Here is a 25443-nt window from a genome sequence, read left to right as displayed (position 1 = left end):
TCACATCTCCCGTGTGGCTTTTATGTAACTGATGCAGATCAGAGGTCGACCATTTCTCAGATTTACATGGAGACACAAGTCTCCCCCTTGGGCCTGTGGAGATGGACCCAGTTTTAGTGACTATGACTGCGCTTTCAGGGGTGCTTCTCTTCCTTAACTTTCATAACCAGAATCAGAATGAGGTGTGTTTACACAGCCCTAATTCTGGCCATTAGGTGCTATTTCATTCTAAATAAGTCATTATTTAGCATTATTTAGCAAGCATGTGTCCATCAAAACAGTAGACACAGTACTAGTAAGTGCTCTTCTCAAGTCTCAACAGGGCTGAATTAACTCTTTGAGTAAGTTTGGGAGTGTTGCTGTGAATGGAAACTGGAATAAGAAAAGGTATATTTTCTTTTAACCCTTTCATTGTCTTCAGTGGTGATGAAAGTTGATTGTTGGCTTAATCAGGGGCTGTTTTCATAAAATATCTCCTAGTAGACTGAATACTGTTTGTGGGTCAGAACTTATAAACTGATCTACAAGCAGGTTCAGAATCTATCACAAAGTAATCTACAAACTGCCATGATACTTATTGATATTTATTGACAATAACATATATTGGTGTTTTGGTTGTCACTTTTCTAACAATTTACAGAATAAATTGTGAGTTTTCCTTATTTATAAGTAGTCTCAAACAAAAAGGTGGGGAAATACTATGGAGGTGGGAAAAAAGATGACATAAGTACAGGGAGTTAAATAAGGTGATAGCTCACTAGTAACATACAGTGCCTTTTAGGGTTCATAGATACAGGCTGCATGAGGTAGATACATGCATTTTTTGGGGGGAGTGGCTCACATCCTTGACATTATAAATCTGGTTGAAAAAGCCACAGCATTCTAATGTTCTGGCCAAGATGTTTAATGGCTGTAGAACACATAAAGTCTGCTTTAATTACTATTCAACCCTCTTGACTCATCGATTCTACTGTAATTCAATGTCTTCAAAAATTACTAGAAGATATTAAAACCATGTTTTTAATAAAGAATCCTCACTGCCACTATGATTTATTTTAATTGGACACTGTCCTTAATCTGTTTGAAAAAACTCATAGAACTTTAGGTGATTTATTAGACAAATGTAGTCAGTTTAATAGCATGTGAGTATGACTGAATATGATGGTGCTCTAAACACTCAGTGTTGGCTGATGGGTCTTTGGCCCAGTCATCTTTAATTCGCACTAATGCTTTTAATCTGCTTATAGGCTCTGCAGGGGCCTGCGTTAAGTATAACCTTTTAAAGATTAGAGAGGGTGGGTGAGCGAGATGATGAGAGAGTGAGATCTAAAAGAAAGTTGTCCTTTAGTTGGGTCTCACTGAGAAGCGTGCAGGTGGTCTCGTCATTCACCATTTGTTTTTCTGCTTTGGATTTGGGCGTCCTGGTCACACGCTGCTGCACCATCGGTTACGGGAGCCGAATTGACGGCGTGTGTCAGTGCGAGACTTGTGTTGTGTGGATTCCCTATGATCTCCATCGGATGGCCACCTGTCGCGAGAGAGGAGGTGATGGAGCAAACAACGGCGAGGGCATGGTGTTGGAAAACCGGCAGGTGCCGCTCAGAGGGCCGATTCCACATTGCCTGTGTGACTTAGGCTTCCTAAGGGACATGCTCCAGTGAGGAAATGAACATGTGGGCATTGTGTGTCTGGAAACTCAGAGCAGTCAGCGATGTTTGAGTGGCTGTTCTGATTTAGAATAAGAAGACTAAATCTGGTTTACGCTGAGAAAAGACACTGCGCTGCCTGGGGAAGTAGACTGTTGTGAAGGCGGTGACTACATAGATTCTTTTCAAGTGTAATGCTTTGGAATACTTTGGAATACTGACATACAGGCACCAAAGAGAGCAGCAGCTGAGCCTTCTCTCCTGATCCTCACCACGGCGCAGGACCGTTGGAGTGCAGGTGGCTCAGAGAAGCAGCTGACTCTCCCCCCAGTCGACGTGAGAGCACAAGTTGGTGGTGGTAGCAAACGTTGAACCCTCGCTCGGACGATGAGGAAAAAGTGGGTTGCTCTGCATTTCCGCAGGACGGGAGCCAAGGTTGTGCGTGTCCCCGGAGTGCCGGTGTTCTTAAGCTTGTCATTGCTGTCCCAGAGGGCCACAGTCCTTGTCTCAAGGTGCAGAGAGCAGCTGGAGCCAGAAGAGGATTTGGATGAGAGGTTGTGCAGCCGTCACAGAGGTAAGCAGGGCAGAGCTGACCACCCCACCACGTTTGTGATTTGCAACTTTTGTAGCAGTTGTACTGTAGTGTCATCACTGTAATGTAGTTGTTGTACAGTGTTGTTGCAGCGTAACTCTTTGTGCTTCATTTATCAGTCCACTGACAACAAACAGCCAGCCCCAAACCCTTGAGCCACAGAAGAGGTTCTCTCATCAGTCTTGTGAGGCCCAGATAAGAGTGAGTCAGGAGTCCTGGCTTTAGAAGCTCAGGGTTGCAGGTTTTAGTGGACATGATGTACTGGGGGTGGAATGCAAGTTTTGCTCTGAAGCAGTTTGGCTTGAGATTTGGTCTTTGTAGTGAAATTTAACCCTACCTTTTGCCTTTTTTAGTATGGTAAATTGCAATGCATTATGGAATAATTTGTTACAAAGATGCCATTAGACACTTGTAGTCATAAAATTATGATTATATTGTTTTTTAGGATTTTTAAATGAAACAATGTTATTACTGTAACATGATAAGCGTGTTTTTGGATGATCTTTACTTAATTGTAGGAGGACTCTAAAAGAGTGCTAATTTACAGGACAAAGATTTTACTTTTCCTCTACAAAAGATTTCTACATCTTAGCACAAGCTTGACTTGATTTTACCCCTTAAAAATTCACTCTACATATTTCCTTCCTGTTTGTAACTCTCTACTGCTGAATTAGGTTGTGGGGAAATGGGACGATGTTGAATGATGTCGTCTTGAAGTCATTTTGGATGACTTTGTTTTTATTTTAGATGTCCACTGAGAACACAGTGCCTACAGATAGATTACATCATGGAACACTGGCTTTGCTTGTCACTTTTTGCCCAAAGCACAAGCCTCACGATATGTCAGATTACAGTAATCAGTGTAACCATGACGTGGGCGTGAAAGTCCATGTCTGATGAAGCATGTTTTTCATTGGTCTGAGCACTAATGACAAGTGTACTATGTCCCTGTGGAGGGGGATAACAAACAATTGAGTCCAGGGGATTTGGCTATTTTTATAGTTGTGTGAATCTCCAGAGCCTGTGAGTGCTGACAGCCTCGTGGAGGACAATCAGCTCATCCTCAGCTGAGGATAGGAGAGAGACAGAGAGGGAGAGCGAGTGAGCAAAGGAAAAGAGATAGAGTGAGCGAGAGCTCCCTGATGTCTGTCAGACTTTCCCTCTATCGCTCTTTCTCTTTATCTCTCTTCCTCTTTATTTCTTTTGCTCTCACTCTGTTTCATTCTTTTGTTGTTCTGAAGTAGACAACACCGTGGAACCACTGTGGTATATATGCGAGGATTGAATTGCACGTTCTCATAGCACATGAGCTGGCAGGCTGCCACTCCGGGAGTGAGCAGTGGTGTGTGATTCTGTGTGTGTGTGTGTGTGTATGTGTGTGTGCAGAAAGGGGAGAGAGAAAGCAAGGGAGGGGGTGAGAGACCAAATCTATGAACCTGTGTGAGTGTGCAGGGGGAGTTGCTTCAATTAGGACTCCAGGCTGTGCGAGGATAGCTCTCCCGGAAAACTCAGACACACTCTAGAACACACTCTCGCACAGCTGTGCTGGCCTGGAGAGACCACCATGTTCTGCCTGGGAGGTAAGACACTTTCTTTTGCAACAGACAGCGAGGGAGAGAAACAGAGATGGCACTAGACTGCTGTGCTCAGCACAGAGCGAAAGGAAAGCAAGCTGATGTGGATGTGGAGTGGGGTAGAGGTGGGTTTGACCGAGGACAAAAGGGAACGGACGAGCTCGCTCTCGGAGCGCCCACGACCCCACTCTCCTCTGCTTCCTTTGTTTTCTTGCGAGAAAGTGGAGCTCACTAACTTTTTGGGGGGTGGGGGGGATCTGTCAGCAGAGTTAAGGCGGCCGTGCCGGAGCTGCACCGGGACAACTGGAGCCTCCAGCTGTTTAGAGGGGAAGGAGACGGCTCTCCTTTGTGCATGCCGACGCTGTGCTGGGAATGAACGGCAGCGCGCGCTTCGCAACTTGTTGCTCTTTTGTCTCTCAGCCTGCATGCTGACATTTGGAGTGCTGTAGCCAAGCAGTGCCAGTAGTTAATGGTGTCGTTTTTGGCATGCGGAGTTTGCGGCTCATTCTTTTGGTGTCTTAACTTGCTCCCTCAGTATAACATAATAGAAGTTTAAGGAAAGGCTTTGTTTGAATTTTTCTTCACGTTATGTGAAGGGGTTCGGGATAATCAGGTGGCCTTTGGGCTTTAGTTTGTTTTGTCTCTCTCTCTCTCTCTCTCTCTCTCTCTCTCTCTCTCTCTCTCTCTCTCTGTCTCTCTCTCTCTTTATCACCCAGTCACTCTTTCTCTCTTTCTTTAGCCACTCCCCTCCTCTGTTATGTTAGGACCTTTTTGTCATGCTCTTCATATTCTGTCACGTCGGGTAGAAGCACCGTAGCTGTGATTTTTAGATCCGAGTCACCTCTCTCGCTAACTACTTACCTCAACTTTATCTCAATGTGAAAGTGTGCTGTCATGCACTGATATCACCCGTTTTGTTTTGTTTTTTTACACACGGGCAAACCCCCAAAAACTAGAATGCAAAGGTCAATCAGCGCTGAACGTCAGATGTTTTTCATGCAGTGACATGGCAGAGTTTCAGCATGCACTAATGCATTAAGCCCTTGTCATTAACTTCAGTTCATTTTCTTTGTATGGTCCCAGTAATATACAGAATAGCCTACAAGTAAAATGTAGAAACACATATTATTGATTTAAGCTTAAAGCCAGATTTGCAGTTCAAGTGGGCTTTATTTTTAGAACCCATGCAGCAGCTGAAGGATGGACGTGGATCCTGGCAGGGCCCAAGTGTGGGACAAGCCATATTAAACCACAAAGAGACTGCATGCATTCAGTGGTTCACTTAACTTTCTAATAGAAAAGTTTTGCCTTAAGCTTTATTTAGCCTCTAACTCTTGACAGCCTTAAATCAGACGACCAGGGCATTCTGGCTGGTGTATGTAGTGTGATTTGCCCATAACATCCATTTTTGATTTGGCTGGAATTGGTGGCGTTTTACTGTAGATCCAGACTTAGCTGCAGTATGTAGTGCCTGGATGTTAGGAGGCGGCAGCTGAGCGTATTGGACAAAATACAACCGGCTTTAGAGGTCAATAGGAACCCCCCTCTTTCAACCCTTCCCCTCTGTACTGAAAACAATCTGGTTTTGAAGTTCCCCTATCAACCTGGTTCACACACTCGTGCAAGGAGACTAAAAAGGTGTCAGTGAAAGGAAACCACTTCGGTGCAGACGGCTGCTTTTGTAATGCATGTTTTGAGGTTTCATCCTGTCTTCAGCGGGTCAAGCCTCGAGACGCAAGCGTGCGCACCGCCCATCAGGTCCTCTAGACCTGGGCAGCAGTCCTGGGACCTGTCACATAGTGAAGGGTGGATGGTTAAGCTTGTCTCTTCCATCTACCATCTTGGGCCACCTTCAGAGACACACCTCCACCAGGACGGAGACGGCTCTCGTGGGAGGCAGCAGCTGTAACACAGTTTGTTGTAATTCACTTTAAAAAGCTGTCTTCAGTTCTTAAGAGTTCTTAATAATTGGTTCTACCATTACCTTTAAAGGGCAGCCCGCACACACCCAGTTGACTGGTCTTATGAAACAGTTTTACATCATTTTGTCGTCGTCCCCCACAGTGACAAGTAGTTGAATTTCTGTTTTGTTTTACTGAAATGATGCTCGCTTTGTGCCTGAGGTTACAGAAAGCTGAGTACCCTTACTCTCTGCAATACTGCTGTGCATTTATTGACCCGACATCTGTATTCCATTCTCAAGCACTTTTAAGTGTATGTCACATTATTTTCCATTACGAGGAGGCAGTCATTACTGTTGGTGGGACGTTTGCTACGATGAGTAACAGCGAATGCAATCTAATGTCGCCACAACTTTTTATTCCTTTTTTGCCACATACAGTCATATTTGTCTACGTTTGGACAGGAGCCAAGCTTGAATGGGTCCTGAAGATTGCTCCTGTCCTCATGTTAGCCTGTGTTGACTATTAACCCCTTTATATATTCACTCCAGCATGTGCATTTTGCCTGGGTCAATGTTATATCCCCATAAATGTATGACCAAAAACATACATACACACAGACATATAAACAATCACACACGCACATGTTCAGCTGCAAGGCGTGTACTGACCCTCCCTTGCATTACTGGAATTCTGACCTTCACCCTGACGGTCATTTTGAGGTTGTAGCAGTGAGCATGACTTTCACACATCCCCAGAGATGAGCTTGGAAACAAAGGAAGGCTGTTCTTCCTTTAAACTAACAAAAAGAAGGGTAGGTCCAACATGAAAAACCTTCAAGGCAGTGACTAAGCTTTTTGCATGATTTTTCATCCAGTAATTCACAGTAAGTGATGATACATTGGTTTGAACTTGGTTGGCCAGGCTGTAAGAGTATTTGTCACAAAAGATTAGTGGATTATAAAGATCTGTTCTCAGCAGCTGAGGGAATATGCTGAGTTCTAATGCATCTCTAATGCATTCCCATTATAATATTTTTTGTATGTCATTTGCCACATTCAACACTAACATCCACATTTTGATCAGGGAAACTAATCAAATACCCTCACAGAGACTTCCAAAGAATACCACAGTCTTCCTTGTCTTCCTACTGCACCAGTACCCTCGTTAAGTTCATGATCTTCTCCGTGAATACCACAGATGTGCCTTATACTGCTCACACAGAAATTGCTACTCTTTACAAATCATACAGTCATCGAAACAAGAGCACTATTGAAATGAAAGATCTTTGCGGTGGTTTGGGCATTGGGATCAAAAGAGTACAACATTTGCCTTGAAGCAAAGGTCCCATTGTAAGTCCCATTACACGGATCTGTTATCCAGTAATGTCCATTTCACCACTATGACACTTACACTGGCATGTGATCCTTTATGGCTGTATATAAACAAATACTTTGGCATGGGAAGTATGTACATATTAGAGAAGGACCGTAAGCCGACAAGTGCTTGCATCAATACTGCTTAATTCCTTTCCCATATCTAGCTGTTAGACTGCTTTAATGATTCAGTGCTCTAATGCAGCACGACAAATATTTCCTTCTCACATGAAAAGGAGGGTATGGTTAATGTCTTTAGGCAGAGAGGCATCTTTTAGCAATTTCAGAAACTTCAGAACCTTAAAACGTTTTCTAAAAGTTGGTTGACGCAATTTTTCCCATTACCATCACGTGGTTAAGAAATAACATGAGAATGAAATTACCTTCTAGAACAACTTTTGTCAGCCAGATGTTTTATACAAAGTATATACACTAATTCCCATGAGGCAGGATGCAGTCAGTCAGAAAGCCAGCCATGAGTGAATGGCTGCAGAAACAGAGCCAACAGAGAATGGGGCTGACCACTGTGTCTCCTCCAACAGGTGCCCTTGTCCGGAACGAGGCCCCTGCATCTCCATGGCAACCATTGTTGCCCGCTGCCGTCCTGAGCGGGGTGGCAGGCTCCCTCCAGGGGAGGTGCAGCCGGGGGCTGGGGCCGTCCCACAGGGAATCTAAAGGCGCTGTGCTCACACTGCAGCCCTTTCTGCCTGCTCAGAGTCACTGGTTTGTGTTATCTCACAGGGAGGCCAGCTGGATTTGCTGTCTCAGGCTGGCCATGGGAGAAAAAAAGCTCAAAAACCTTTCAGAAAGGGATTCTGTTAGGAGTGGTGAGGGTTTTTGCTTTTTTGTTTTTTAACATGGTGCATTTTGTTTTGAGCCATAGTTCCAGAGGCACTAGAAGGTAGTGTATTTTTGTCAAAGCTTATAGAAACGATACCTTACCCTACCTTATTGCTCTGCCGCATAGTCTTAAATTGCTTCTGTTTTTCTCATCTTATTTCTCACATGCACACATCTTCAAGACTTATATTACACTAGAATATGTTTGGAACATCAGGTACATTTCGTCTCATGAGACAATTGTACTGCATCTCATGCCACTGTAAAGCAATATGTGCAGCTCCTGTGAAATATCTCTAAGCTCCACAAACTCCTATCTTGGTAAATGCCTAGAAGGCTGAAATACTCGCTGGGATAAGTGGCTCCAGATGGCGTACGGACCGGCGACCAAGCGAAGCAACAGCGGCCTTTGCAATGCCGCTGCTAAGCTACTCCACTCCAAGCAGCGTTAAGTTTCTCTGTGTTGGAGCAGCCCGATAGCTTTTGCCCATGGCGAGGGGAAAGCAAGAGGACACCGGGTGGAAAAGGGACGCCTGCCAAAAGCTGTCCTCCTCCAGGCTAATGATCCCTGTGCCATGACAAATCTCCCCATGGAGCCACATCACAGGCTGGGCTTTCACAGACCGTGCTTGCCACTCCATGAATTTAAGAGAGGGCGAGAAGAGATCCCGTCCGAGGCTCACTGCCGGACAACCGTGCGACAACCGGGCGCAGGTCTCGCCGTCTTCAAGCCAGATGCTATGCCTTCTTTGGGTTTATTGTTGTTGTGAATTCCTCTGTGCTGGAGCAATTCGCTGTGGTTGTACGTGTTTGGCAGTGGCCAAAAGGGTGAGATTTCTCCCATCTCAATTTCTGGGATAGAAAAGAGTCGAACCCGGGTGCAGGGTGGAGCACACAATTTTTGGTCCCGTTCCCACATGGCACGTGTTTGCAGAACTGAGCTTGAGGGCTTGGGATGGCCTCCACATAGAGGTTAATCAGAGCATGATGAAATGGCTGATTTCATAATTTCATTACCATCATACACAGATGAAGTGATACAATAAACTGTGGTGGTCTTGTTCTGTAGTGTGAGTGTTCTCTCTCTCTCTCTCTCTCTCTCTCTCTGGAGCAAAGACATGGATTAGCAAACTGTGTGTGTGTGTGTGTGTGTGTGTGTGTGTGCGTGTGTGTGTGTGTGTGTGCGTGTGTGCGTGTGTGTGTGTGTGTGTGTGTGTGTGTGTGCATGCGCACCTATTCTTGCTGTTGTATTCAAGGGCACCTGTTAGTAGTCACCAGTAGGTGGAGCACATGCCCATTGTTTTGGTGTATGTAAATTGATATAGTTGAGGACCTTCATTATCTGGCCATCGGGCAGCTCCTGGAGTTGAAATTGTTAGTGTTAATTAATTGAGTTATTAGGTTATTATGGTATTTATTTGTTTTATTTAATTCCATTCATTCAAATTGAGAGTATATTCAACTGAGCAAATTAACTCTGTAGGTCTTAATTTAAGATTATATATTTTATGCTGGCAGCATAATATTGCCCAGTCATGATGACAGAGGCCTCATTAGTATAATATGATAGCAATAATAGTAACTTATGCAAGGACAGGCCCTCCCACTAGCAGTAATCACCTGCTGTGGATTGACCATCTGCAGTGCACAAGCCTGTCTTCAGCAGGCTTTAGATGCCATGGGATAATCCTGTTTTACAGATTAACCAGCCAAGGCAAGCAAGAGTAAGATATCCTTTCGATCCAGACCCACACATAGTTGGGCAAGGGATCCAGTGTTAGTTTGACATTTCTCTGTTTGTGGCCATTTTGAATTAGATTATTGGACTTGATCTTATTTTGAAGTCATTAGTTTTTTTTAAGTCCTTTTCAGTGGACGTCCCAAACTCGCACTTGCATGGAATGTCAGATGATCCTTTCTGACTCTTGCTTGATCTTTCACATTGCTTGTTGAGCTGGAACTTCATTTTTTTGAGAATTTCTCAAGAGAGGCCTAGAAGGCTGAAATACTCAGCTCAGGTGTCTCTGCTCTGAGAAGAAGAGGCAGTTGAGCTTGACAAAGGGAACCCCTGGAACTGCAGGCCTCACACGGGAGCCCTGGTGGAAGAACTGATGTCGAGCACAAGATGATTGCATATGTAGATTGTCTCTCCGCTGAGCCGGGAGCGAAATGCTGTAACACGTGCTGCTCCGAGGATAAGGATGAGCTCCTTCCTCTCCACGTCTGCAGGCTGAGCCACCTCCAGTCCAAGAGCGAGGGCAGCCAACGTCTCAGACTCCTCACTACCAACATCCACCAGCAGCAGGAAGCGCTCCGCCGGTGCTCACGCCGGGATGGGGGTCCAGCACCCGCAAGCCCTCAGCCCCCGCCAAAACCGCTCGCCACTGCCTTCAGACTCTCCCGCCGGGACGGGAAAGGTTAGCGCTTGTGGAGCCCGGGCTAGCTCAGTCTGAGTCCTCGAGTTACCTTGGTTGATTCCTCTGTGCTGTGCTTTCTGTTGTCTGATGGTATTAGCAGGTGCTGGAGCAGTATGAACATGCCCCAAGGCTGGGAGCTTTTTTGATGGGTTTTTGAACGCCTCACGCTGACTGAAGGGGGTGACAAGGCCCGTCTAATTACACAACGCCGTGTAATTCGGTGCCCAGGCTGGTTACTAGCATCTGAGCTCTGCACACGGCATGATGGCAGGCTGAGGCAAGACCGCTTCTGAGGCCTGCAAGGAGCTATTAAGATGAAACACAGAAGTGAGTTTGCTGTTCGTTAAGCCAACTGAATAAATGACATGTTCAGAGGGAGCGTAGCTGAACTTTAATGCCTCTCTTTATATCATCTTTGTCCCTCTTCTTGAAGTCATTGTTTTCCACGGATCTCCTTTTCATGGGTATTTACCCATTGTTCACGCTGTTAAATATAAATGTATCATTATACATTGAATATAACTGGACAGTGTGGACAAAATATCAAGGTTACACTAATTTTACAAAAATATTATCATAGTATAACAATACATATAAAATAATGGCTTCAGCACAAAGGTTTCTTTTGGCCTTGTACATTTTATGTGATTGCTTGCCAAAAAGGCCCAAAATGGTCCAACACACTGTGGGCTGTTCTGTGATGGTGTCTTATTTTGACAAATCCATCTAAATTAAGAAAGCAAACGATTTCAGCTTTTAAAAAACGTTATCATTGTTCCTTGTTGGGAAGCAAATGCTTTCTCTATCCCGTTGTTCCTCTTTGCCTCTCTTTCTTGTTATTTTTCCCTCTCTATTTATCTGGCTCCCTTTCTCTCTCTCTCTCTCTCTCTCTCTCTCTCTCTCTCTCTCTTTCTCTCTCTCCTATCACAGTTCTTCATAGTGTTATGGAATACTGGGTCTCAGAACAGGATATTCATGATATTCATGGTGTATCATGGCTGTTACAACATACAGTTACTAGTTTCAGTAAACACCTTGTAGTTGTACTGTTACATAGCCTGTCTGTTGCCATGTACAGTTTTTGTTAGTAATCTGCTAGGACTTCATCCTTGGCCAGTTTCTGACCACAGAGCTGCTGTTGGAATGAATATTGCACCCATCTGTTTCATCGAAGGCCTGACTGCCCAGCACCCACTACCACGTAACTGCCATGTCAGTCTGACTCATATGTTAAGAATGGTCCATTCTCATATGTTAAGAATAGGTCAGCCATGGTCAACAGTGGTCCTGGGGCCAGAAACGGACCAGTGATGAATGGCATAAATGGTGGTCCACAATATATCATTTTAGCAATAATTGTATTAGTGCCATTGCTGATTTTTCTGTTGGGTGCTGTGAACACCCTGACTAATCTCAAAAATTCCGCTGTGGGTGTATAAAGAAACAGCATTCATATGTTCCAACAGATGTTACTAACTTTGGTTAGAACAATACAAGCCAATATTTAACAGAAACATACAAAAGCTGTGCAAGACATAATGTAGTTTAAGGCATATCACAATTACACTATGTAGCTGTATTAGTGCAATATAATATTTTAGTCTATATGGTGCAGGTCTAGAGGAGCCTAGGGCCTGCAGAGGTTATTAAGATACATGTTCATATGTTTTACACTGGAAGAACACACTGCAGAGAACTCCATGCCCATAATAAGAGTCTGTGGCAGCAGTTTAAAATCTGGTTGTGTGCACTCTGCAAACCATGGTGACCTGTAGGCTATACAGATTGTATGGTAAGTAGTGTAATTACTTTCAAATAGGCTTTATGTACAATGCAACTGCCTATTGTAAATACTGTGAAACAAGAATAGGACTGACCTCCTGGAATTTGTGTCAGTTTTTAATTGACTATCTTCTATACATTCAGATCTGTTTTAAAAATTGCTTTTTGAGTTACTTTTTCTGAAGTAAAGTTCTTCCGCCAGATGGCGCCACCTCCATTAAATTTGGTACGATGCAGGATTTTGTAAAACCCTCCCCAATAAACCGTAGCAGCAGAATGCATCACTATGACAAAAATTATGCATTGATTTTCAGTTTAGAGGGCTCTTAATGCTGTGATTCGCGTAGGTTCAAGACCAGATAAAGTCACCAGCCTGTATCAGATGTCGCCCATCTATAGTTTCATGTGGCTCTGGTAAGAATGTTATTAGCCTTCTTTTCTGAGTGCTGACAGTGGTGCCTGTTTCACAAAAAAGCAGTGATACAAGGGATGTGACCGCTGTAGCAGACAGCTGCTAATACCGTGACACAGCCGCTGAGACCTGCTGTGACATGCGCCATGCTGCTCTTCATCACATCTGAAAAGTTAGGCCTGCTATCCACTCTCAGATGTACTGAGATCAAAAAAATGAAAGAAAGGGTGTATTTTTACATGCAGTTAGAATCAGTAAGTCTTTTCTTTCACAAAAACCTGTCCAGCACAATTTCCAATGTTAAAGAGAATGTGGCGATGCATAGTGGCAATTGGTGATTAATTACCCTGATTCCGAGCCCTTGATTGTGAGGATGTGGTGATGCACGTCGGATTGGCTTTGGGGAATAAGGGACCCATCTTGATTGGCCGTTTTTCTTTCTCTCCTGTTGTCACGTTCCAACTGGCCAATGGGCACTTGCCTAATGTGTACAAGCTCCAGGAATACGAATTGGATCACATACAGAGAGAGGCTGCATACTCAACTGATTGCTTGCAACATGTCGAGCATTTTTCTGAACGTCTCGGTTGTGGAATGCCATGCATAAAAAATGGTCAGTGAGCCAGATGCCTGGGAGCAAGTCCAGACCCTTGCATTTCTCATTTCATGAAATTTTCATGAAATGTTGAGTTCCCTCATTCAATTCAATGACGCAAGCTGCCATGAATTCAACAATTTAAAACGCTTTAATACTCAGTTCAACTGTTTCTTGCAGTTGAAAACTGAAAATAAATCCATCTCGAAATATAGTCAGCATTTGTCACTACAAACAATCCCAGTAGGTGTTTTTATATCCACGTTTGTATATAATATACATGCAGAGTCCACACAAAGCCCCTCCCCTGCTCAGATCATCCCTTTAATGAACAAGAGTAACAGATAGCTTCACGATTCCAAAAGGGCCCCTCTGTCCCCTGCTGATTTAGCACAGGAGTCATATTTCCCATTTCGCTGGCACTGACCCAGTTTCCTGACACAGATATTGGCACACTTTTTCAAGCTGTTGCTGGGGGAGACATTTCATAGATCAATAACCTGCATATGGCCAGGCCTATAGAGTAAAGACGGACCTTTATTTAATTTATTTCGTCTGTCTGTGGGTCTGTCCACTGTAATGGCTAACTGCTTGTCTCCATAAGATACTCATGGAAAACAGTTTGCAGTCATAATGTTAATTCACTACGACCTATTTTGGACTGTTACAAGGCATAGGTTTGTAAAATATAGATAATATAGTATAAGATTCCATTTATTTAGCTTCACATTATATATATATAATATGTCTTGTGATGCATTATAACAACATTAAACATTGATAAGCACAATGTGGAATGGTTAAAGGTTATGATGCATTATTTTTGATAAAATGTATTTTTTAGCCTTGATTATTTTGAGCTAAAATATGTATGCATGCTCTAGGGATGAAATTGTTTGCCAAGAGCCCACATAACACCTAAGCTCATTAGTATTTGTCAGAATTAAAGTTCCTTATTTGCATGTTCTGTGTTATCAATATTTTTCATGCATGTATTACAATATATTAATACACTATTACTACTCTACTGCTAGTAACCCTCAAAAGATTAACCTGGAATAATTACAACAGATTTTTATCCAGTGAGTGAAACCAGACGTCCATTGCATCACAAGCCCAGATCTCTTGTGATGACCTCTCTCTTGTTATGGTGCTGTATTGGTGATGTGTAAGCTGAGCAGGCCTGCAGTGGGGACTGCGTCTAGTGGTTTGTCCATGCTGAGCTAATGGAGCAGACCCCAGGCTCCTCTGCGGACCCCAGGATGCAGTAGCTGCGGCACTGCAGTGGGTAAGGTGATACTGACCTTTCTGCAGTAGCCCACTCAAATACACCTCAGAGGACTACACCCCCTCCCCGCTTGCTGTCATTCAAGTTGCTTTGTTCACCATTGATTTGATAGTTTCTCCCTAATGCACATTCACGCATGCGCATATCGTTCATTTGGTAGCAGCATTTAGGCTAATATGTTGCGTTGTAATGCATCAGTTCCCTAGAGTTTAAATGTGATCCATTACTTGCACACCAGATGCACAGTCCTTTTCATACTGACCTGCACCTGATGAAATCACTTTAAATTGCTTTGTGGCTTTGGTCAGAGTGAGTGGTACGCGCCTCTCAAATGTTTTAAGAGCCTCGGACTATGCTGAGAATTTGGGAAAGTAGTATGTTTGTAATGATTGCAAGATGGAGGGCATCACTAAGCTGTCACCAAGTGGGAATTCATTGTGCTTCCTTCAACTTGCTAAAACTTGGTTACCGTAGTAACGAAGCCTACGCACAGTTGCGGCATCTTAAGGGTCAGACTTGGGGTTTCGCAGCATGCAATAGCCATGGAAAAAGCTAAAGCTTCCTACCGCGTTGGCTAGGAAACTTTTGTCCCTCAGTGTGTTTTGACATATGACCTCTTTAATGCACCATGAATGCTTTGTGCGTTTAAGAGGTAGCTGAGAGCAGTGTTGTGTACATGACCATAAATATGAGTCAGCGCGGTCACAGGCATTTATTGGCAGTAAATCATCACAGGTTTGCTGAGGAAGACCCATCTGGATGCTGCACTTAGCTAAGAAGCTGCTGAGGAGTAGGAGTATCAGTCTGCAGCGCCTTATTGTACAGATGATGTGATCATATTTTTTTGTTTGTTTACTGGGGTCTTTTGCAGTCTTTTAGTGAGAGGGTGCACACAAACACCCACATTGTCTCACACTGGTAACTTCACAGAATTAGTGTTTTACGTCTCTAATTTCCCCACAGTTCAATCAAAGCAAGGCCGATGACCGGCCAGTCACTGTTGAAATTGGACCTGAATGCCTGCATTGTGCTAAACAAGATATGAAGGACCGATGATAAGAGCTCTAATAACGGCATGCCTTATGTGGTTCTCATAATCACTTAAAGCACCCCTCTCTCTTTCCTAGTTAAGAGGACTCACTAATGGATTTGGACTCTCACATCTAATCACTGAAAATTCAGTTTTTCTCTGTGAGGGCTCTATGTTTTGACAAGCTGACCTTTCCACTTGTGCAGCATCACAGGCAAAGGATATATGAATATAAAAGTGATTGTTGAAAAGATTAATTTGCATATGCTAATGTTGAAAACAGGGGATGTGCCATTTTTGCACAAATCAAAGGCCAGGTTCCTTAATTCATACCTTTAATTTATTTTTGATATTTGGATCTGATTAGTGTAACATGGTGTCATTTAACAACACTGGCTCACATCCACATTAACTGATGTTAAATGTACAGTAACTGAAATAGGACTCTCACTTTCTAAGAAACTGCAGGCTTATCCAAGAAATGCTTGTTATACTGCTTGGTGAACAAATAGCATTCTGTGGTCACATGAAGGAAGGGTGGGCCTACTTAGCGGTTAGCATAGAAGAAGTTGGTTGAATACTCGTTGGTTCCTCTTGAAGTCATAAAATTGTAGTTCATTGTTATTTTGTGGTTCTCTGTTCCTTCACTCTTTTCATGGTATTTTCTTCGCTCATCTGGCAGATTTACAGAGGCACACAAAATAGTCGAGAAACCCAGTACACACAATGGTTTTGTTCCATAAACCCCAGACTCATTAAGCAACTATTCAGTGTTAGCATGCCAACGCTAATGTGGTATTGAACTCCCAACTGTGCTCTGCTAGGTCTTTCCTATGGGAATAAGTTCTGTAAATCATTCAAGTCAGTTAAGTGGACTCCTTTACATTTGACATTATACATTTTCACCTTTTCACACTAAGAGATTTGTCAGGACCCGAGTCTTTCAAACAAATGGAGCAGAGTTACCCCAACGTGTAAGTCATCGGGCATATCAGAGATAACTCCGAGCTGTTCCTAGAGCAGTTTCCTTTTACAACAGAGGTGATAGGTCTTAGTAGACAAAAACAAAACCTCACCCCAGATCAGCGATCAGGTGCTGTGATGCCTATTGAAGGCAACCCCAGCTGTGTTGCTCACCTCCTCATTGTCACGGTGGTTCCTCAGGGGTGGTAGTCTGAGTAGCAACGGGCTGGTTTGTCCACGTCTGGCAGTGTTTTATTCTTTATTGAATGTGCTAGCTGAGAAACAGAGGGGGCCCTGCAGACATGTCTGCTTTTGGTCACCAAAGCAGGCAACACAATAACATCAACCAAGCAGAAGCTGAGGCCTTAAGGCAGCTGAAGGTGTCCTCTAGATTACCATAATTCAACTGATTGGAATTTGCCTAAACTATGGAAAGATTTGGTGATCATACCTTTTGTTATGCATTTATTAAGAAATCAAACAACTTCTTAGCTTGGAATTTCTACAGCTACTTTGCGAAGTCAGGTTGCTATAGCTAGTTTTGGATGCTACTCAGAGCACTTAGAATAAGTATAATTAGAATAGGTGGTCAGTGTTTTCTAACCTATTGTAGATTCATATACTTTATTAAATCGCCAATTATGCAAGAAGTAATGGGTTGCATTAATGGGGTGACATGACCTTGACAGCCTTAATACAAAGAGAGGAAATGCTATGGATCTGTGCTAGCCTAAAATTAGAATGAATTTGAATGTATATGTAAATTTTGAATGTAAAATGTAAAGAAAAAAAAGACTGCAGTTAAAATCGGCTCTAATTAATGTCGTTAATGGCCCCAGAAATGGTCCATTCAGATGTTTCTACACTGAGTCTTAAGAGAACACTGTCATCTTAAGTCCATAGGATCAAGCAAGATTGTATGTGGTGAATGGAATTGCTGTGCAAATCACTGGTCTCAGTTATCTACAGCCTCACGTGTGAATATGCTGACGGCTTCATTCATGCCTCATTTAGAAGAGATGGGGAGACCCCGAGTCAGAGAGAGAGGGAGAGAAAGCATTGTTTCTTGTTACTACGGTGACGGGACACTGCAGTACTTCAATGCTACACATCAGTAGGATGGGGCGATTCCCTAATTTAAATCTTTGCCAAGGTCTGGGATTATTATTTTTTTTAATTCCACATTTTTCTTCTCGTTTGAACTTCCTAGAGGACAGAAGTAGGAGGAAGGGAAGATGGAGGGTGGGTTTGCACCGGGAGAGAGGACGATAACACTGGCTCCCGTTTGCTCACGTCTCAGCATACCTTTTGCAGACCCGAGGAGAAGGAGGGAAGCACACAGAGCGAGTATGGTGGGAGGGAGTATGTGAAAGAGGCAGCAGGTATACATCCTTGGGGAGTGTTGTGTGTGTGTGTGTGTGTGTGTGTGAGAGAGAGAGAGAGAGAGAGAGAGAGAGAGAGAGAGAGAGAGAGGGGAGGGGCAGTTAAATGTAGCTCTGCCAGTCAGCGTAAAATGAGAAGAGTGTGTGTGTAGTGTGGGCAGAGACGGCGTGCCGCTCCGCCTCAGCACACTCGCTCTCTCATCTGCACCCCACGCCCCACACACACACACGCATACACACAAACACTGTAATGCTGGACTAGCTCAATCATAAGCGTATCCTCCCAGAGGAGACCAGCACCCTGGTCCCGGCTCAGAGCCGCCACGATGGTGTTCATCAGTGCTACTCTCAAATCTGTCATTAAGTACTTCAAGAAGAAGGGTAAGCTCCTCTCCCTGCTTTGCCATCAGGTTTACCCCATCGCTGCGTCGGCTCAAGGTCAGGTAGGCACCCGAGTGGATCAAGGCCTGGGAAACGGCATGGTAACGGCATGGTAACGGCATGGTCACAGCGGTCTCCGTGCGTCCGGCTAGGAAAAGCGTAGCCTGCCCGATGGAGAATGAAGGCTGGTGTAGTGAAGCTCGAAGCCACTACTTGGGATGCCTTGTGGTTACTCAATTAGTGGAATGTGTGGCAGATATGATTCTTAAATGCGCTTTCTCATGCAGTTTCTCTTTTTTGGATCGTCTGTTTGAGGTGGTGTTAAGTTCTCGTTCAGCTCTTTCCAGTCTCTGCTGATGCTGATGCATTTTAATTAGAGTTGTGCACTGACCCTCACTGAGAGCAGTTTCTGTTTGGTCATCAGTTATTTTGTGATCACAAGCTAATACGATTTTCTCTGTAATGTATCTATCTGACTTCATTTAGGGATTTGTTAATAAGGAATGTTAAATGAACGATAATTCATGAAACTGACAAGGGATTTTGTTGAAGCTGGGTGTTTTAGGAATGAATGCTTAGTCCAGATGTTGTCACCTTGAACAGTGATAACAAATGTCTGAATGTCTGAAACTTGAAAAATCAGTGTCTATAGGTTTGTAAATGGTGTGTAAAGGGCACAATGACTACAAAGACAAGAATAACATATTTGTCCAAAAACCTGTAAAATGTATAGTATTATATTATCACACGCTTTGAACTAAAACGAATATCTGTAACCCGTTCGGCACTTATTATTTCCACCAGCTGCATGCGTCTGACCTCTTACAGCCTATGTTATTATGAATCAATAATCAACGTGCCCATACAGCATGATGATGTGATTGGCTCCATTAAGCCTGGAGCAGGGTTCTCGGCACATAGGTTGATCGCGTAATGTAGGTTGCCACGGCAGCTTTTACAGACACGTGAGAGCCGCGGTGGTGTTCGGGCTCTCTAGCTCTTCAGTGCCAGTACCGTACATGGAGCCCCACTTGCGTTGTTGGGGCTGTGGACCGACGCAGCCTTGGAGACGCATGTTACCTCGCTGCTGCACCCCCACCTCATCTCCGGCACACGCCAGTGCAGCCAGCACACTCACACTCTTCATTCCCCAGCAGACATGGGTCTGGGTTCAGAATTTTGCTGAGAATAGGCAAAATGCATTTGTGCTGGATGCCAATAATTTAAAGGTTCATATTCCATATGGATTTGTAGAGATTCCTTTTGAAACTAGAACTGGCTTTTAATGTTTAATGAAAAAAAATCAAATAAAACAAAAATTAATTAATCAATCAATCAATCAATCAATTAATTAATTAATTAATTAATTAATCGATTAATAAAGAGGACAATAAAATTAGAAGTGAGCAGTTCTAAGTTAGGTAACTTGGATTCAGCTGTCTGAACTCTAAACACTGTTCAAGTTAGTGTAGCCCTGGTGATTATTCTATAACCTTCACCCTCGACCTTTGAGCTTCACCCAGAGTCACCCACCTGCACATTTCTCTTTTTTTCTCTCTCTTTCTGTCGCCGGCAGCTGTGTCCAGCGTGGATGAGGAGAGCAAGTGGTCAGTACATTACACAGCTCCGTGGCGTCAGCAGGAGAACATCTTCCTGCCAGGGAGCAGACCACCCTGTGTGGAGGAACTGCACCACCAGGCCAAGGTCAACCTGAAAACCGTCCTCCGAGGTGAGAGACAGAGGAAGATGAAGGAGGAAGAGAGCACAACATTTGGGCAAAACTGGCATGACGTAGAACTCTAGGAATATTTTTAGAAATGTTAAAAAGTGTGTAATAGACAAACAGAGCACTAAGTCAGGTAAAATATGGGAAAGCAACATAAAAATAAGATTCTTTCCTTTTGGGAACACTTTGTTACTTTCTATGGAATCTATATTTATACCATTATATTTCTTCAGACCACATTTGCAAGTGGTTGACATTAACTACCATTCTGCATCTCTTTGTAATACAGTGTACATCAAATAGCCATGTTTCACATTGACTCTTTTAGTATGCAGTTAGTACATGGACAGATAATACCACTATTCTTCATGGAGAGATTTACTGATCTTTTCAAAAACAAGTTAATGAGTAGATCACACCACTTCCCAACAAAAGCCCAACAACAACAGCAACAAAAAACCTCCCTGTCTAATAGAGTGCACTATAGCCTACCCCGTACCCAGTGTGAGATTTCATTTGTTGTTTGACCTTTCTTTGTTCTAAGGCCACAGCTCAAAGGTCCTGCTGCTTCATTGCAGACCAGATACTCTTAGCGCCTCACGTGTTTTTTCAAATCTGTTTTGCCTGAATAACTGGTAAAAGGTGTGTGTGTGTGTGTGTGTGTGTGTGTGTGTGTGTGTGTGTGTGTGTGTGTGTGTGTGTGTGTGTGTGTGTGTGTGTGTGTGTGTGTGAGCCCAGCAGATGGAGCAGGTGGTCCACCTTTATTTTCTGCTAAATCTGGCATCTCTGTTGCAGACTAGTGAATACTTATTAGAAAGATCACCTTGTACTTAGCAACGATGTTGAATGTTGAAAGTTTTTGCTATGGTGTAATGAATATGAATTAAATGCTTACAATAGGATTTACATTCAATTTCTTATAATATATAATTCATTAAAATAACTATTTCATATAGAACATTTCATTCAAAGGCCAAGAACCATGTCAGAGGCCAAGAACCATGGACATTGTAAACCTCTTTTATCCAAGTGTCAGATGCAATGACACAGTTCCAGTGTAATGACAGGTAATTACGATTAGTGATTTAAAAAATACAGACAAATATGGTTTTGAGGGCCAGGTCTGTGTGCCTCTCTTCGACAGAAAGCCCACTTATGTCAGGTAGAACCTTTTCATTGAAAGTAAAATGTCATTAGAAAGGGTTCTGCTTCTTTCAAAGGGTTCCCTAATCTTAAACTTAAAGAGCTCTTTTAATACAATAGCATGTCATATCTGGCCGAACACGAGCAGAAATATAAAGAGATGAAAGGAACTAAACACAGCGGCTGAAAGTGGAACCATTGGTTGTGTTGGGAAGGTTCACCACACCAAAGAAAGGAACATGAGGGCATGACCATGAGTGTTTGTGTGTGTGTGTGTGTGTGTGTGTGTGTGTGTGTGTGTGTGTGTGTGTGTGTGTGTGTGTGTGTGTTGTGCACTCCCTGTGAGTGTGTGTGTGATATAGTAGGGTCCTAATGAGGCCACTCATTAGGGCCCTTCTGCTTTGGGATTAACAGGAGGCTGTCACATGTACCCCCACCCTGTCTCCCACAGTAAGAAACACTGCATTCACAATTGCCATGTCTTGTTATTATCTCCTTAAATATGACTAAAACTTGAACATGCTAATAGAAGGAGACACTGTGTGGTAAATATGAGGTAAATGACTTCAGTTTGAATTGCTGGATACAGCTCAGCTACTTGAGCCGTGTTGGTACACCACATGGCATGTGTGTAACTACAGCTGTATAGCTCCATGGTTGATGTCATAGCATATGAGGTGAGCCCATTCCTCTTGGCCTTGCGGAACTGTGTGTTCAATCTTAACACAAGAACAGCAAGTGATTTGTCGTGCAAAAGTGATTTAACTTATTTGATGAAAAGTACTGGTGAGATAAGGGAGCAGAGGAGGAGGTTCCTCAGCAGAAGCCTGTTACCATAAGTGGCCACTGCCTGTTTCTGTGTTGCATTTCCATGGTCCTGATCATTTCTGGCTCATCTCCATAGAGACTGTGTCTGGAGTGTGTGGTGCTGTGTGTTCAGAATGTAGGCCATGTGGCTCCAGCTTTCTTTATATGTCACCTTCAGCCTTGCTGAGGCAGCAAATCTGGAGAACTCTGCCTTTGGTTGCCACCAAAATGCTGTTTAAAACCAGCCCTGTGCACTATTGGCTTATCAAAAATCACTGTTCACAGCTGCACGCAATCTGATGGCGTAGGTGGTTATTTTTCTTTACTGGGTCGGTGTAAAGCAGAGACGCTTTATATAGTCAGTGGACCTCAAAAGAAACACTGGTCCTTCTCTGCAGTGCCCTACATGGCAGAGATTGTATTAGGTCGTAACTGAATTATGTCCTTTTGAACTGCGCATAATGAAAGATTATTAACCTGTAGGATGAGGTAATTACCTCAGCCTCTGCAAAACATTATGAAAAGATGGAAGTCGTGAGAGTGGGCGTGGGGAAGCAGGGTTTCATTGGAAAAGAGAGAACGCCAGTTGAAATAAATGGTGATGTACCCCCCTACTGCATCGACCATAACCCAGAATTCATGAAATATTCAGGTCAAACTGAGATCTCCTTGTGTATGTTAGTTTTTTTGTTTTGTTTTTTTTTAGTATGGGATATGGTTGTTTCCGTCTTTAAAGAAGAGCTGTCATGTTTCTGTTATACTATGTGAAATTATTTGATTGAAGGTCAGTCTCAAGACAAGTTCTGCAAGAACACTGCTGTAGTTTCATGGCACTGAAGTTGAGAAGTGCTTAAGTCCCCAACATCATAAATCTGACAAACTCTTTATGTTGGGCGGTTGTGTTTGCCTTCCCTCAGAATGTGACAAACTGAGGAAAGATGGCTTCCGCAGCTCCCAGTACTACTCTCAAGGCCCGACATTCTCCTTGCCCATCCCCTCCAATGGCTGCCAGGACCAAGATGAGAAAGATAAGAAGAAGGTAGACTTCCCAAGAACACTTGTAGTCACACTATATTCCATATATGGCAACACTGGTGTCATAGCTCAGCCAATAGCTTTTGTGACTGTCCAAAGGTGAATCCAGCCATAACAAAATTAAGAACAGCAAATGTGGACCTAAACTCAATCTAATCAAATCTATTCTATATTATTAATGGAATTCAGTAATGGATTGCAATGTTAGACAGTCCCTGTTTTGAAAACCTTCTAGTTTGTAACTCTCCAGACTGTATCCAATACCTTTGGCATTCAGTCTGCTTATAGATACAAGAACTGCAGTCATTTGCATATCTTGGAATAGATCAACACTGTCCTTCTACCGTTCTTTAAAACGTGAATCCAGTGTAGTATATTGTTTTGCACCGCCCTCTAGTGGACATTTCTAGAACACTTGCCATATTTGTAAAGGCTATCTAAATTTGCTTTAGTATGCTATCGGCTACTTTCCACAAAGTAGGACTATTTCATGTCTGTATATATCCATCCATATTGGTTTATATCTAAGACAATTGTTTGTTTTTCTCTCAACAAGTGGTCTAGAGTACTGGACCATTTTTTAAAAGCTTTCTCTCTCTGCTGTTGTTCAAAACCTTGGAGAGAAAAGGTACAGCTGCTTGTGCTGCTGCTGTGGTAGGCTGTGTTAGCACTGTGCGCCACTATGAGAGGGGGTCGCTCCTCATCCCTACAAACCATTCTAGCTGCTCCACGCAGAAGCCTCTCCAGTGCTTGTGCTTTCCCGCTATCATCTAGAAATAATACAATATTTTCTAACTGTAACATTTGCCTGAAACAGCACTTTGCATCGATGTAGTTGTACCTTGCATTTATAAGTCCTTTCAGTTACTTGATCATGCCGCAATACCAGTGCGTGCATTTATAAAACATGTTTTATATGTGTAATAGTAGAAAGATAATGAGCTTTTGGTAGGACATTTTACAAAAAAGTAGTATATTAATGTGAGATGTAGGTTTGTTTGATCTGTGTAGTTACAGTAAAACAAGTACTGGGGAGGAGTTTATGGAGGTAAACAAACCCTGTAACACTAATCTCAAATTAACATGCATAATTTACAGGCCTTTGGTACATTTTGTTCTCAGAAATATTTCAGTTACAGTGTAGTGCATTGAGTCATTCAAGAGGAGTTTGGAGTTCATTTCTCCCTCTTTTTAGCCTCTCAGCCTCAGCTGAACAGTCTGGAGTAATGACCAAGTACAACGCAATTCGCTTGGCCATACGTGGATTCAGGCGTCGTCAACCGAGCGTCATCCTCTTGACGTCTGAGTGCCTGTGTTGTGTTCAGTCCTCAGAGTCATCAGTGACAGACAGCACGCTGCTATACCCCGTGACTCCACAGACCGCTCTGCTGAATGCCGCGTGGGACGAGAACACAGAGAGAGTCTGGAGCAAGAGTCTGCCCTTGCCCACACCAGAAGAGAGGATGAGGCAGCGTGCCCAGGCTGTGGCGAGCCGTGTAGTTCCCATCAACATCACAGGTACTGGACCGTGGACGGCAGCACACTCATCTGGAGACGACTCCGCGAAGGAGCTTTTTGTGTTTTACGTGCACCAGTCTTTATTAGAAATGATGTGTTTGAAATACATTGTAAGTTCCCAGTCAGAGAGTGTGGCCCATGTACTGCTTTGCACAGTTTGTTCTTGGAATCCTCTACCCTTCTTCAGTCTGTTTCTGACCACAGGACTATTGTAGTTGGATTTAGGGGGGCACTTCCAATTTAGCAGTGACACTGGCAGGAAAAAACCCCAGCAACACTGGTGTGACTGATAAGCTTTTACCAGGTTTAACACTGACATCTTGCCACTATTATGTGACTGTAAGTGCTGTGTTAAGAATGGTCCACATCCATATAATGTCCCTAAGTAGTGATCTTAGTGAAAAATGACATAGTGGGTGGATAACGCATTCCGCCTTTCAGTAGATGGTCAACAGTCTGTAACTGTACCATTATAAAATGCATGTGTAGGTGTTCTTAATAACGAGGCCAGTTAATGTATGTAAAACTTTCGTATTTGTAGCAAAGTAGCTTGTGACTACAAAAAAAAAGATTTTTCTTAGGATATAGCTTTTTATTATTTTAATAAGGCTGTATTATGATATTGAAACAGTTTGGGATGTTCAAAGAACTCAGACACCGTTTTGACAATCGAGAGATACGTGTTCTAAAAAAACATTTTCTTATAACAGGTGAGAGCTTTGACCGGCAAGCAAGTTTCCGCCGTACCTTAATTAACACTGATACACTTATACGGAGATCAAAGAAGGTAAAACGAAGGAAGACAATTACAGGAGTTCCTGACAACATTCAGAGGGAAATAGGTATGGCTATAGGCGTTGCTGGATTTAATCCTGTCTTTATTGTAGATGCTCATGCAGCAGGCTCCGGTCATGCAGTAGGCATCTTGTTCTCATGACAATATATAAAATGTAACTTTATTTTCTCAAGTAGTTATTAAAAATTACTCTTTTGTTCCTTTCTTCTTCTTAATATCATATTCATAATTTCACTAAC

The 25443-nt window shown here is 43.1% G+C and overlaps 1 protein-coding gene across 6 annotated transcripts in view; it reads left to right on the top strand.

The window, feature by feature from the left end:
• The window catches only part of nhsl1a (NHS-like 1a), a 44653-nt gene that overhangs the window by 11575 nt on the left and 7635 nt on the right, over positions 1-25443 (top strand). The window contains exons 1-5 of one of the 6 annotated variants that reach the window (XM_081721585.1): positions 1358-2220; positions 19756-19908; positions 22773-22894; positions 24216-24408; positions 25119-25250. In XM_081721585.1, the coding sequence (XP_081577711.1) occupies positions 2034-2220; positions 19756-19908; positions 22773-22894; positions 24216-24408; positions 25119-25250 (787 nt within the window). In that variant the 5' untranslated portion in view covers positions 1358-2033. Of the gene's footprint in view, positions 1-1357; positions 2221-3462; positions 3819-10372; positions 10674-15191; positions 18180-19755; positions 19909-22772; positions 22895-24215; positions 24409-25118; positions 25251-25443 lie in introns of those variants that run through there. The other 5 variants (XM_027012884.3, XM_027012885.3, XM_027012882.3 and 2 more) reach the window with 5 other exon arrangements.

The sequence above is a fragment of the Electrophorus electricus genome, chromosome 10 (genome assembly GCF_041902795.1).
Source record: "Electrophorus electricus isolate QZ-2024a chromosome 10, ASM4190279v1, whole genome shotgun sequence".
Classification (NCBI taxonomy): domain Eukaryota; kingdom Metazoa; phylum Chordata; class Actinopteri; order Gymnotiformes; family Gymnotidae; genus Electrophorus; species Electrophorus electricus.
The sequence above is the reverse complement of the archived record's forward strand: the minus strand, read 5'-3'. Positions and strand labels throughout refer to the sequence as shown.